General features: G+C 42.4%; 1 protein-coding gene across 1 annotated transcript in view; it reads right to left on the reverse strand.

Annotated features, from left to right (window-relative positions):
- grip1 (glutamate receptor interacting protein 1) overlaps window positions 1-12,733 on the reverse strand; it is a gene marked incomplete in the record, with an annotated part of 144,988 nt that extends 132,255 nt beyond the window's left edge. Inside the window, 1 exon segment of the mRNA XM_039792419.1 lies at window positions 12,462-12,733. Within this exon segment, the coding sequence (XP_039648353.1) occupies window positions 12,462-12,516 (55 nt within the window).
- Window positions 12,734-13,060: the final 327 nt, after the last annotated feature.

The raw sequence follows: 13,060 nt of genomic DNA on the forward strand, positions 1-13,060 counted from the left end.
TCAGGTCAGCTGCTAGCTGCTAGCTGGTAGCTGGTAGCAGCTAGCAGCTAGCAGCTAGCAGCTAGCATCTAGCAGTCATCAGATCAGCTGCTAGCTGCTAGCTGGTAGCAGCTAGCATCTAGCAGTCATCAGGTCAGCTGCTAGCTGCTAGCAGCTAGCATCTAGCAGTCATCAGATCAGCTGCTAGCTGCGAGCTGGTAGCAGCTAGCATCTCGCAGTCATCAGATCAGCTGCTAGCTGCTAGCTGCTACCAGCTAGCATCTAGCAGTCATCAGATCAGCTGCTAGCTTTTCTTAGACATAAGTAGGGGGGGCGCCAAGGAAACAAGGTTGGGAACCACTGTTTTAAGGGATGCATTACAGTAAAGTGATTAAAGTAAAGTCATTTTCTAAACTTACCAGACTGTTGTAACTGTTCTATTATTCACCTTTACCCACTTAGTCATTATATCCACATTACTGATGATTATTTATCACAAATCTCATTGTGTAAATATGTTGTGAAAGCACCGAAAGTCAACCCTAGAATAACGTTGCGGTATCGATATCGAGGTATTTGGTAAAAAATAAATATCATGATATTTGATTTTCTCCATATCGCCCAGCCCTAGTGTAGCCTGTTTGTTTGTGAGGAAACTTTGTGAGAAGGACGCTGGTGTCGAGCGGCAGACAGCAGAGGTCTGGCCACCGATCGGTCTCGCTGTGGCCCGAAGGCAGGCAGGTGCTGGGCCCTTCTGGACGCGCCAGCTAAGAAATCAGGGTCATGAACCTGTAAAATCACACCGGTAGTGTTTGTGTTTCCCTCAACAGGTTTCTAAAAGAGCGTTTCCAAAGCCTGGAGTTTGGGGTCATCTCGTTACTGGAGCCAGAAAATCCTAATTTGGGCAGATCTGTGGGCTAATGCGACTTATTTTAATACATACATTTTTTTTTATGTCAGAAATATGGGATGTCGAAATTAGTGCCAAAAAGGTACATAAAAAGTGATAATAATGTGAAATGTGTCAAAAAAAGTGACAAAACGTTGGGGAAAAGTGTCAAAAATGTTGAAAGAAGCGACAAAAACGACGATAAAAACATAAAAAACATCAGAAGAAAACGTCAACAATGTTGAAAAAGTGACAAAAACGTCAGAAAAAGCAATAAAAATGTTGGAAAAAAACATTGAAAAAAGGGAAGACGACACAGGGATTAACAATCAGAGGAGGAAGAGGTTCTCAGATCTGTTACTGAAGTAAAAGCATACGCGTGAAAATATACTTAAAGTACCAAAAGTAAAGTACTACAGCTGGTGGTTATCATAAAAATGTAAATCCTGCCACTACTGGATTTGTTTTGGGAATCTGCTCTGCCATTTCTTTAAAAATAATTAAAAAAAAACACAGATCAGTGTCACTTCTGCAATCATCTTACATTCATATCACCCAAATTATGTGTGCAGTGTGCATCATATGGACGGGTGCAGCGTCTCCAGCAGCACAGAGCTGCCTGTGGACGCCTGTCTGTAAATACAACCCAAGGGGGGGTAAGCTTCGCTTCAGAACTCGAACCTCCTATGGCGCCATTTTGACGCTACAAAGAGATCACCTCCCGTTAGCATCCCACTGACTAGCATTCATTTTGGCGCCACTTTGACAGCGAATAACTTTACATCTGAAGCGTTTAAAGACTCTATTTGTCCGTTGTTTATTTCTAAAGAAACACGACAATGTATAAAAGGCTCCATTACCTTGTAGCTCACGTTATGGCTCCGTAGCAGACGCTTTTATAACAATAGGCTAACGATTGGCTAATCATAACCACGAGACTTACTGTCACACAGTAGAGGAATTACCGTATAGTACAGGAGAAGCTCACAGGCAGTTTGGACTTCCATTATCTGTTTAGGTTTAATGACTAATGTTAACTAGCATGTTAGTGATCAGTAATTAGCCTGTGCCTATGTTATCTCCTTACATATACCTACGCTCTCCGTCTCTGTGAGATTGGGAATGATTGAGATTTCTCTCGGCACAGCTACCAGAAGACTTCACACTTTCAGACAGGTTGCTCACGTCACATCTACGTTGTCTCTCTCAGTTGGAGGCTGCTCAGTAGTGGTGGGCAGATCGAGGCTTCGTGAAACAATGAAACAGTTGAAGCAAATGTTCCATATTGTGTCGAGGCTTCGAAACAATCTGACACCCGTCTCAACGATGACACCTAGTGGTCACTGGCAGGTGGTGATCTGAAACAACCTTGATAACGAGCCATTAAAAAAATAAAAAATGTATTATTGTATTGTATTATTTTTCTAATATGTGAAGCTTGTAAGGCTTGCAGACTCCTCAATGTGCATAATGCTATTTTGGTCATAAAAAATGAATATTAATAAAAGAAATCAAGCCACAATGTCTCACTTTTTTATAGATTTTCATTCAAAAATATTTATTTCTCTGCTGTGGAAGGACTTAGCCTACTTCGTGTTTTACAGATAATTTCTCCAGCCTTTGAAAAAATCCTCTCACAAGGGACACTTGTTGCTGGCATGCAAAGATATTTTTTAGCAAGGACATACAAATGAGGAAAGATTACTGCTCTCTCTTTCCAGTAAGTTAGGGGATCATGAGTTCTGGGCAAAAACGCAGAGTGGAGGTATTTTTTCACTTCCACTGTGGCATCAGCTGTAGCATTATGTATAATCTGGGTTTTACAGATACGATCATTAAAACATTCCCATAAACTGTCCTGTCCTATCTATCTATCTATCTATCTATCTATCTATCTATCTATCTATCTATCTATCTATCTATCTATCTATCTATCTATCTATCTATGTGTCACTGTATGTAGGTGTATACTCTGTCTGTCTCACTCTATCAGTCAATGTGTAAATTTAAATGTAAGCCTAAATATAACTAAACAACTCGCACTTTGAATGTCACTATATCACCAAATATCCGCTATCTCAAAATCAAACTCATCTCACAAAAACCCACGAGGTCAAGGTGCATTGACTTCACTTTTAAACTGATGTGCGATGTGTGTTCCCGACCCTGTCAATCAAACGCTGATTTGGCGGACCATGCCACCTGTTGAAACACTAGTGAAACACTCCGGTGTTTCATTTAGCCGTAGTCACGTGACATCAGTGTTTCGAAACATCTGCGCTTCGGGATCTCTCTCTGCAAAGCTTCGGAACGTCAGTTTCACTTCAGCCATCCCTACTGCTCAGTAAAGCTAGAGATCACCGGAAAAGTGCTTCTAATATCCTTCACTGGTCTCCGTCCAGAGACACGGGCTCTGTTGGTCCATTATATATATGTCAATGATACAACCCGGTCTCACGGCAGTTCGTGTAAATGTCAACGTTATTCTTAATCTATTGATACGTGTTCACAGAGACGTTTTTCAGGAGGCCTGAACGAGTTCGCCGACAACGTGCTGCCAGGACTCTGAGAGTGACTGCAGGTCTCTCAGGTAAACTCACCGGGTTGAGATGAGTTCTTTTATGGTGAATGAAAGGCTCGATCCGACGAAGCAGCTCACTGAATCAAATCGAAGCATTGACGGCAATGCTGCTGCCAGTTCTGCCGTTGTTTTACCTTTTACTTCTTCTTCTGGTCAGTAGAAAGGGCAGCGTCGGTAGCCTTTGCTCATTAGCGCCACCTCTGTTCAGGAGAAGACTGCAGCTAGTGTCGCGACCACCAGCGCAGGTATAAATACTCACGGCGATCTCATGACGTCACATTTGTATGCGCCAGCTGCGCTGCGTCCGGTATATAACACGCTAAACGCCGGGGGACGCGCCACAGTAACACGCGGGACAAAACGCCACACGCAGGGACGCCATCCCCGCTTGCCCGGGTGAAAGTCCCGTTGTTGTTTGACCTATCTACGATTGTTTGGTTGCTAACGTTAGCTCAAAACGCCTTTCAAGTGACAGCCTTTGTTGTGTCTGATTGCTAACTCATAGCTAGCAGTCATTTCAAAAACGTTTTAGCTATCTACGATTGTTTGGTTGCTAACGTTAGCTCAAAACGCCTTTTAAGTGACAGCCTTTGTTGTGTCTGATTGCTAACTCGTAGCTAGCAGTCATTTCAAAAACGTTTTAGCTATCTACGATTGTTTGGTTGCTAACGTTAGCTCAAAACGCCTTTCAAGTGACAGCCTTTGTTGTGTCTGATTGCTAACTTGTAGCTAGCAGTCATTTCAAAAACGTTTTAGCTATCTATGATTGTTTGATTGCTAACGTTAGCTAAAAACGCCATTAGCATCTAGTAGGCTACTTGATTGCTAACGTTAGCTCAAACCGCCGTTAGCATCTTGTAGGTTACTTGTCGCAAAGTGACGCATGCGCAACTCACATCTGCACTCTACTCACTTTGGGTAGTGGCAACGACATCCCCGGGAAACAAAGCGCTACACGCGGGGACGCCATCCCCGCTCGCCCGGGTGAAAGTCCCGTTGTTGTTTGACCCGTCCACCACCCCGACCAACCTCCCTACGCGGATTTTCGGCTTTTTGTATCACTCCCTACAATTTTTCGTGCTGTGTCCACAAAATACGCTTCCCATTGAAATACATTACTTCACATTTTCGTGTTGTCCACCACGTAAAAACCGACAAAAACGTAGGGCTGCACAATTAATCGAATTTTAATCACGATCACGATTTTGGCTTCCCACGATCAAATTTGTGTGATCGAGCGATATTTAAAATGCGTCATTCCGTTCATAGAACAGTTTTTGCAAAGCCAATCTAGCGCTCCATAAACCACTGTTTGATCACATGTCTCCATGAGCCAATCAGAGCTGTTCCCTGCCTGCACCGCGCAGCTTAGTTTCTAGATGTCACAGAGGACAGAGTAACGTGAGGAAAATTCCACAACAGGTAGCAGTCGGTCATCATAAGCCGGTCACAATGTTTACCAGTTTACCAGTAAACGCAACATTTTGTCCCTTCTGTGTTGTTTTTCAGACAACAGCAGTGACCATAGTGCTAGTTTGTGTCTTTTAGCTCATAGCTTTAGCAGCAGACTGTTGGACGTCCCGCTGTTGGAATCCTACAGTGAAATCCTGTCACACTACACTGTTTAGCAGTCAGCATTTTAGCCGTGTTTAATCCAGTTACTAATGTGGCTAACGGTAGGCTAACGTTACCTGCTGTGTAACGTGTTATTAGTGTTTACTGTGGCTAACGGTAGGCTAACGTTACCTGCTGTGTAACGTGTCATTAGTGTTTACTGTGGCTAACGGTAGGCTAACGTTACCTGCTGTGTAACGTGTTATTAGTGTTTACTGTGGCTAACGGTAGGCTAACGTTACCTGCTGTGTAACGTGTCATTAGTGTTTACTGTGGCTAACGGTAGGCTAACGTTACCTGCTGTATAACGTGTTATTAGTGTTTACTGTGGCTAACGGTAGGCTAACGTTACCTGCTGTTAGACGTGTTATTAGTGTTTACTGTGGCTAACGGTAGGCTAACGTTACCTGCTGTGTAACGTCTTATTAGTGTTTACTGTGGCTAACGGTAGGCTAACGTTACCTGCTGTGTAACGTGTTATTAGTGTTTTACTGTGGCTAACGGTAGGCTACGCGTTACCTGCTGTGTAACGTCTTATTAGTGTTTACTGTGGCGAACGGTAGGCTAACGTTACCTGCTGTGTAACGTGTTATTAGTGTTTACTAGCGTGACATTCAGCGATGTTTATGTTGCCTCTGACGTGGGTTTGGAGCATCGAACCAGAGCGAACATGTATGTGTCAGTGTAATGAGCCACAGAAATACCGGGTAGCTCATTCGTCTGGTAGATACCAGGCACCACATGCGCGCCGTTAACGTGAACAGAAAATTGCGTTGCCTGTATCTTTCCACGGCAAACATGCATGTGTGAAAGCGGTCGCACAACAGCTGAAATGGCATACTCCTTCACAGTTTCCTTCAATAAAGGAGGAATGTAGCACAATATGGATGCAAAAGCAGTTATAATTATATAATTATGTGACAATAAAACAAGAAATAATCGTGATAATTAATCGTGATCTCAATATTGATCAAAATAATCGTGATTATCATTTTGGCCATAATCGTGCAGCCCTACAAAAACGTCTCCGTGAACACGTATCAATAGATTAAAATAACATCACATTTACACAAACTGCCAATAATGCCGCAAATATCAGCCCGATATATCAGCCTATATCTACAAAGTAGCTCAAAATTGTACTTAAAAACAGTACATGAGCAAATGCCTTTGGTTGTCTGATCTGTCTTGTACTGTATTCTCTCTTGAACAGCGATTTACTGCGAGAACATTTGCATATACATTGTTATTTTCAGAGAGCCCACTGTGGCCACAGCGTAGCTGCAAGCTGTACACCTGAGGATTACATCGTTATCGCTCCGTGAGCACTACAGACATGTTGACAACACAACATTAAATCAACCCTGTTATATTTCATAGAACGGTCTCTGTGGCCAAACAATATTTACCATCCTCCCACTTATACCTGAATAAATCATGTTTTAATCAAACTGACTGTGGCAATCGAGATGAAACATTTAGTCAGTCAAGAGAAAATTAATTGGCACCTTTAATTGAGTAATCATTTAAGTTGTTTAATCACACAGAATTCCAATTATTTTTAGGGTTTCAGCTTCTAAAAAGGTGAAAAGTTGCAGGTTTTTCTGTGTTGTATATTCTTGTCAACTGAATATCTTTCGGTTTTGGACAAAACAAGACATTCAAAGACATCACCTCCTTTTTTTTTTTTTTTACTTTTTTGACGTTTTACAGAGTAAACAACGAATCAAGTTATTGGGAAAGAAAACAAATGGATTGAGCAATTATATAAAAAAAAGTCACTCAAAATTTAACAGGTTCTCACTAGGGGTGGGGGGAATAATCGATACAGCATAGTATCGCAGTATTTTCCGTGGCAATACTGTATCGATACACAGACGCCAAGTATGGATCTATTGTTATATATGTCTTGGTCAGTTTGTCTGCTTGACAATCCCATTTTGCAGCAATACAATTGAAGTGAGATGAATAAACAGGGAAATGTATATTTTTAGATAAAACAGATGTTGACAAATTTTCCTTTTGGGGACATCATTTGAAATTGGGCAAAATTTGAAGTTGGAAAAAAAGTAACAAATTGCAATTATCGCAGAATATTGCAATATGTTTAAAATCGCAATAATATCGTGATGATATCGTATCGTGAGGCCTCTGGGGATTCCCACCCTTAGTTGGTACTTGGTCCACGCTAAACCCTCCCACCAAGTTCCATGAAAATCAGATTTTTTCGTAAACCTGCTGAAAAACAAACAAGCAAAGCACACACCTTGTGGCACATCGCAATGGTTGAGGGGAATATGACTTTTTACTTCGCTTTAGAATAGATAACTTACACGACAAAAAAATCGGCTTGACAAGTTTTGGAAAATTATGAGCGTTTTCTTCAATTTCCTTGAGAATAAGGCTGAATCTCATTTCTCTGTCTTACCCCTTCCCATTAGTTTTTAGTTTTAAGGTTTTAAGGGGTAGATACCCCTTAAAACCAAGCAAAGTCACGAGCTTACTTGAAACCGAGGGGTACCCAGAATACACTGCACAACCGGCAACAATGGCGGCCAGATCAACCAGAGAGTCCCATAAATGTAAGTAGTGTCGGCTCAAATAATTGATTTAAAAATAAGGACAGTCTTGTGTTGTGCTCTACACAGTCCTGTATGTATATATATATAAATATATATATATATATATATATATATATATATATATACATACATACATACATACATACATACATACATATATACATACACACACATTTACACACACATACACACACACACATATATATATATATATATATATATATATATATTGCAAACAGACCTAAGAAGTAGGCCTACACAGATAAGAACATCTGCATCACCCCCACCACCAAAGTGAACATAGAATAACTATAAAATATATACATGCATTTGACACTGTTGTCAAAACCCACGCAATCGACATCCACACACTTGCAGACGGCATCTTGGAAGTTTGTGATCAATACTTGTCGCCTCTGGTGATGTAGCAGCCAGCTAGCAACGATGTATGATGACGTAACCGTAACCAAGTGGTATCTCACCCCTAACCACTCGGTTTCGAGGGACAAGGGCTAGGGGTAAGACGAAGGGGTAGGGGTAAGACGAAGGGCTAGGGGTAAGACGAAGGGGTAGGGGTAAGACGAAGGGGTAGGGGTAGGGGAAGGGGTAGGGGTAAGACGAAGGGGTAGACGAAGGGGTAGGGGTAAGACGAAGGGGTAGGGGAAGGGCTAGGGGTAAGACGAAGGGCTAGGGGTAAGACAAAGGGCTAGGGGTAAGACAAAGGGCTAGGGGTAAGACGAAGGGGTAGGGGTAGGGCTAGGGGTAAGACAAAGGGCTAGGGGTAAGACAAAGGGGTAGGGGTAAGACGAAGGGGTAGGGGTAGGGGAAGGGCTAGGGGTAAGACAAAGGGCTAGGTGTAGGGCTAGGGGTAAGACGAAGGGCTAGGGGTAAGACGAAGGGCTAGGGGTAAGACAAAGGGCTAGGGGTAGGGGAAGGGCTAGGGGTAAGACAAAGGGCTAGGGGTAGGGCTAGGGGTAAGACGAAGGGCTAGGGGTAAGACAAAGGGGTAGGGGTAGGGGAAGGGGTAAGACAGAGAAATGGTATTCAGCCTAACAACATGGATGTGGATGGTTGGAGTGGTAACTAGCTGGACTGAGCAGTTTCTGTTTGTTTTTTTGTCCAAATAACTAGGGCTGCTCCCTCTTAGTGGATTAGTCGACTAATCGGTGGTTTTGGTCTTAGTCAACTTAGATTTCTTTAGTCCATTAGTCATGTTTGATGCTGTTTTCATGCTGAATGACTTATTTCCAAGAAACGTACGAGCACATCTCTGGTAAACACAAGAATTAAAGTGGTGCTTTTAGCATGACTCTTTGCGGAGAAACTCAGATTTACAGATCTGTCGATTAAATCAACTAATCGATTAGTCGGTACGATTGAATGAGTGTAACTAGTCTAGAGTGTTACATGACTAATGGACTAAAGAGATCTAAGTTGACTAAAACCAAAACCACCGATTAGTCGACTAATCGACTAACAGGGAGCAGCCCTACTAGTTACAGGTTGATTCTTACATTTTTAGGATTGCAAATGCAGCTGCAAGCCGCCACAGAATGAGGAAGCGTTTGTCAATTTGCCTCGCCACGAAAAGAAGTCATTGGGAACGTGCTCCTGCGTGGAGGGTGGAGGAAGTCCTTCTACACGTGTTCTTACTTATTCATGAGGAAATCATCTAGCGAAACAAAATGAGAACACCTACTGTATATATAAGCCTAAGAGTTTTAAGCAGCCACATGTCTCGTGTGCATTTAAAGATAAGAGAACGTGTCCTCATTTTGTGGTGGCAGTCACGTAGAGTTTGTAGTGTTCAAACCGTTTAAATGGGAGCTAAAAATGGTTTGCTGAATCTGACACCATGTGTAAAAGGAGAAAAACTATCCCTGGTGCAGTTTAGGGGAGTGGTGACACGTCTGTTTTTGTTTATATATCTGCATCTTACTCTCTCGCATTTATTACATTTACATTAGAGCTGGGCAATAAATCAATATTATATCGATATCGTGATATGAGACTAGATATCGTCTTAGATTTTGGATATTGTAATATCGTAATATGACATACTGTAAGTGTTGTCTTTTACTGGTTTTAAAGGCTTAAAAAAAACTTTTATGAACCTACCAGACTGTTGTAGCTGTTCTATTATTTGCCTTTTCCCCCACTTAGACATTATGTCCACATTACTGATGATTATTTATCTAAAATCTAAGTTTGAACATATTTTGTTAAAGTACCAATTGTCAACCCTAGAATATCGCAGCAATATCGATATCGAGGTATTTGGTCAAGAATATCGTGATATCTGATTTTCTCCATATCGCGCAGCCATAATTTACATCAATATTGAGAGGACAAGACTGAAAATAGTGTATATAAATACTGTTGTGTCTTGTGATTCATGTTCAAAATCTAATTTTCTGCACGCTGCACTAAAAATGTCTCGTAAAAAACGCTGGACATGGGAATATTCATGTCCGAATCAGGGCTGCAACCAACGACTGTTTTCACATTTTATCTATTACAATTAGGGTTGGGTATCGTTTGGGTTTTTTCCCGATACCGGTGCTAAATCGATACTTTTACAACGGTGCCGGTGCCTAAACGGTGCCTGAACCAAAATATATATAATATATTTATAATGTATATAATATAAAATATAAAGAAAGAAGAAACACCAGAAGAAACGACAGTTGGCGACATTAAAGAACGGCTTGGTTCTTGCTAAGGCCATATGGTCACAATTAAATGATTAATAATGTAATAACAATAACTTATAACATTGACTTATTTCACCAGTAAATTTCTGGTAAACGAAAAAGACAAGCACCAGGTGGGAAAAGGGTATTTTACAATAACTTTGAATGCACCACGAGGCTGGCGAGTTTCAAGTGAACGCACCGTCTTTGTTGTTTTTCCGACAACGGCAGCTGCGGTCAGACTGTTGCGTCCCGCTTTTGGAATCCTCTACAGTGAAATACAGCCACACTTTACACGGCTTAACGTTAGCTGTCAGCATTTTAACCGTTGGGTTTAATCCAGCTACTAGCTAACGGTAACGTAGCATCCCGTGCAGCGATGCTTCTGAAACAAAGAAAGTCAGGCACCGAAATGTTGGTTCTTATTCGGTCTCGTTACTACCGTTTACGTCAGAACCGGTGCCCTATTGGCACCGCATTTCGGTACCCAACCCTAATTACAATGTTAAGTATTTAATGTATTAATCGGTCTATAATGTCAATAAATGTTGAATAAATGTCATCACAATTTTTTTTATGAAAACAGCATGTTGTTTGGACTGGAAATGTGATTATCAATGCAAAAGCCTTAAGTATTAATGGCGTGTTCCCGCCAAATGTGTTTCACACGAATTCGGTGGCACGATTCCATGCAAAGTCAATGCAAAGACGCGAATGAACGCAAAGTCGCTGCGCGATTTTTACGCACTACACAAGTGAGTACATAGTGTATACAATGTAATTCATGTAAGTGTATGAAAAGTATCTGAAATGAGACACACCTTTTACTTTTTTTCTTCCTAAAACCGATTAATGGATTATCAAAATAGTTGGCGATTAATTTAATAGTTGACAACTGATCAATACATCTTTGCATTTTGCAACTCTAAGTATATAATATAATTTCATATGACAAATAATACATTGATTGAGTACAAGTATACCTAAAAATTGTACTTAGGAACAGAACAATACTGATATATCTCCATAGTTTATAGTCATAGTCATAGTTCCATATTCCAAGTACTACAGCACAAAATATTTCACTACACTCATTAACACACCACAACATTACACCATATAGTAGTGTTATCTCAATGGAGGGGGTGTTATGAAAACGCTGACGGGTGCTGCTGTGTGCTGCCAGAAAACGTTAAAGTCACGAATTTTGACGGTTGTTGCGAGAGCAGAAAGAAACCGCAGAACACAGGTCTGTGTGTAGACCTAACACCTCACCTGTCAATATTTAATCAAACCATCAGTGTTCATTACTGCTGACTGCTGACTCTCCCGCGTCACCGAAACTGAGGGGTCACACATTTTACTGTAACACCATTAAACAGCGTCAGAGATACTGAGGGGGTCACACATTTTACTGTAACACCAGTCAACAGCGTCACAGATACTGAGGGGTCACATATTTTACTGTAACACCATTAAACACCGTCCGCAGCCCGATGAAGGTGGTCGAACTGAGTCAGCTACCACACACACACACACACACACACACACACACACACAGGTATGTACTAAAACACACACACAAACACACACACACACACACACACACACACAGAGAGAGACAGAAGGGCAGACCCTCGGTTGACCAGCAGCACCAACCGTTACTGAGCCGTTGGGTTACTTCGCTCCCCTGCTTAGCAACCGCGGTAACCCGTGAACGTTGTTAATGATAAACACGTTAGTAGCCTTTAACGTGAAATCACCTAACGTCACTGTAACCTCACCCGTTACGTCGGATAAAAACACACACACACACACACATACACACACATACACACGGTATCAGTTACCAACTTTCACTAATTTCAAGGCAGTCACCGTCTGCGCGAGCTCTAACGTTACCGGCGGCGCCAAACCACGCTGCACAGAGATTGCACATAATTAGTTCACGCGCTCTCACACACACACACACACACACACACACACACACACACACACACACACACACACACACACACACACACAGGTATGTACCAAAACACACACACACACACACACACACACAAGCTGGGACACACTCGCCGGCCGGTAAGAACCTGAGCCGCGTATCGGTCTGGTCTTACCTCCCTCCTGGTCCGGTTGGAGACAGGCCGGGATGTTTTTCTTCCAGCCGGGCATGATGCACCTCAGGGCGGATAGGGAGTCCAGGGCGGCCCGCTAGCAGACACACACCACCAGCAGCGGGAGGAGCAGCAGCGACCGCAACATGGCTAGTTAGCTTTAGCTTAAGCTGCTACACTACATACAGTAGGGATAGGGATCCACCTCCCCCTGCACTGTGAAGCCTGCCTCACTCTACCACTTGTTCTCTCTTTTTCAACCTCACAGGCACGCGAACCTCTCTCGCGCTCCCACCCCACCACCCCCAACCCTCTCTCTCTCTCTCTCTCTCTCTCTCTCTCTCTCTCCTTTTCTTCTCTTTGTCTATGTCTCTCTACCCCCTCCCCCTTCTGTAACTCTACCCCTGGAGCCTCGTTGTGGTCTCTGGAGGAGTGTGAGAGCGAGGTGGAGTAGTAGGCAGAGAGAGAGAGTGACGTGATGACCGCGAAGGAGCTCGCGAGGCAAACGGGGGTTACAATCCGACCGTTAGAATCCGAATCTGCTGCTTCAGATTATGCCCCCAAAAAAAAAAAGTGCTTTCAAACGTCTTTATTTTTCGCAG

This window comes from Perca fluviatilis, chromosome 23 (assembly GCF_010015445.1).
Source record: "Perca fluviatilis chromosome 23, GENO_Pfluv_1.0, whole genome shotgun sequence".
NCBI classification, from domain to species: Eukaryota; Metazoa; Chordata; class Actinopteri; order Perciformes; family Percidae; genus Perca; species Perca fluviatilis.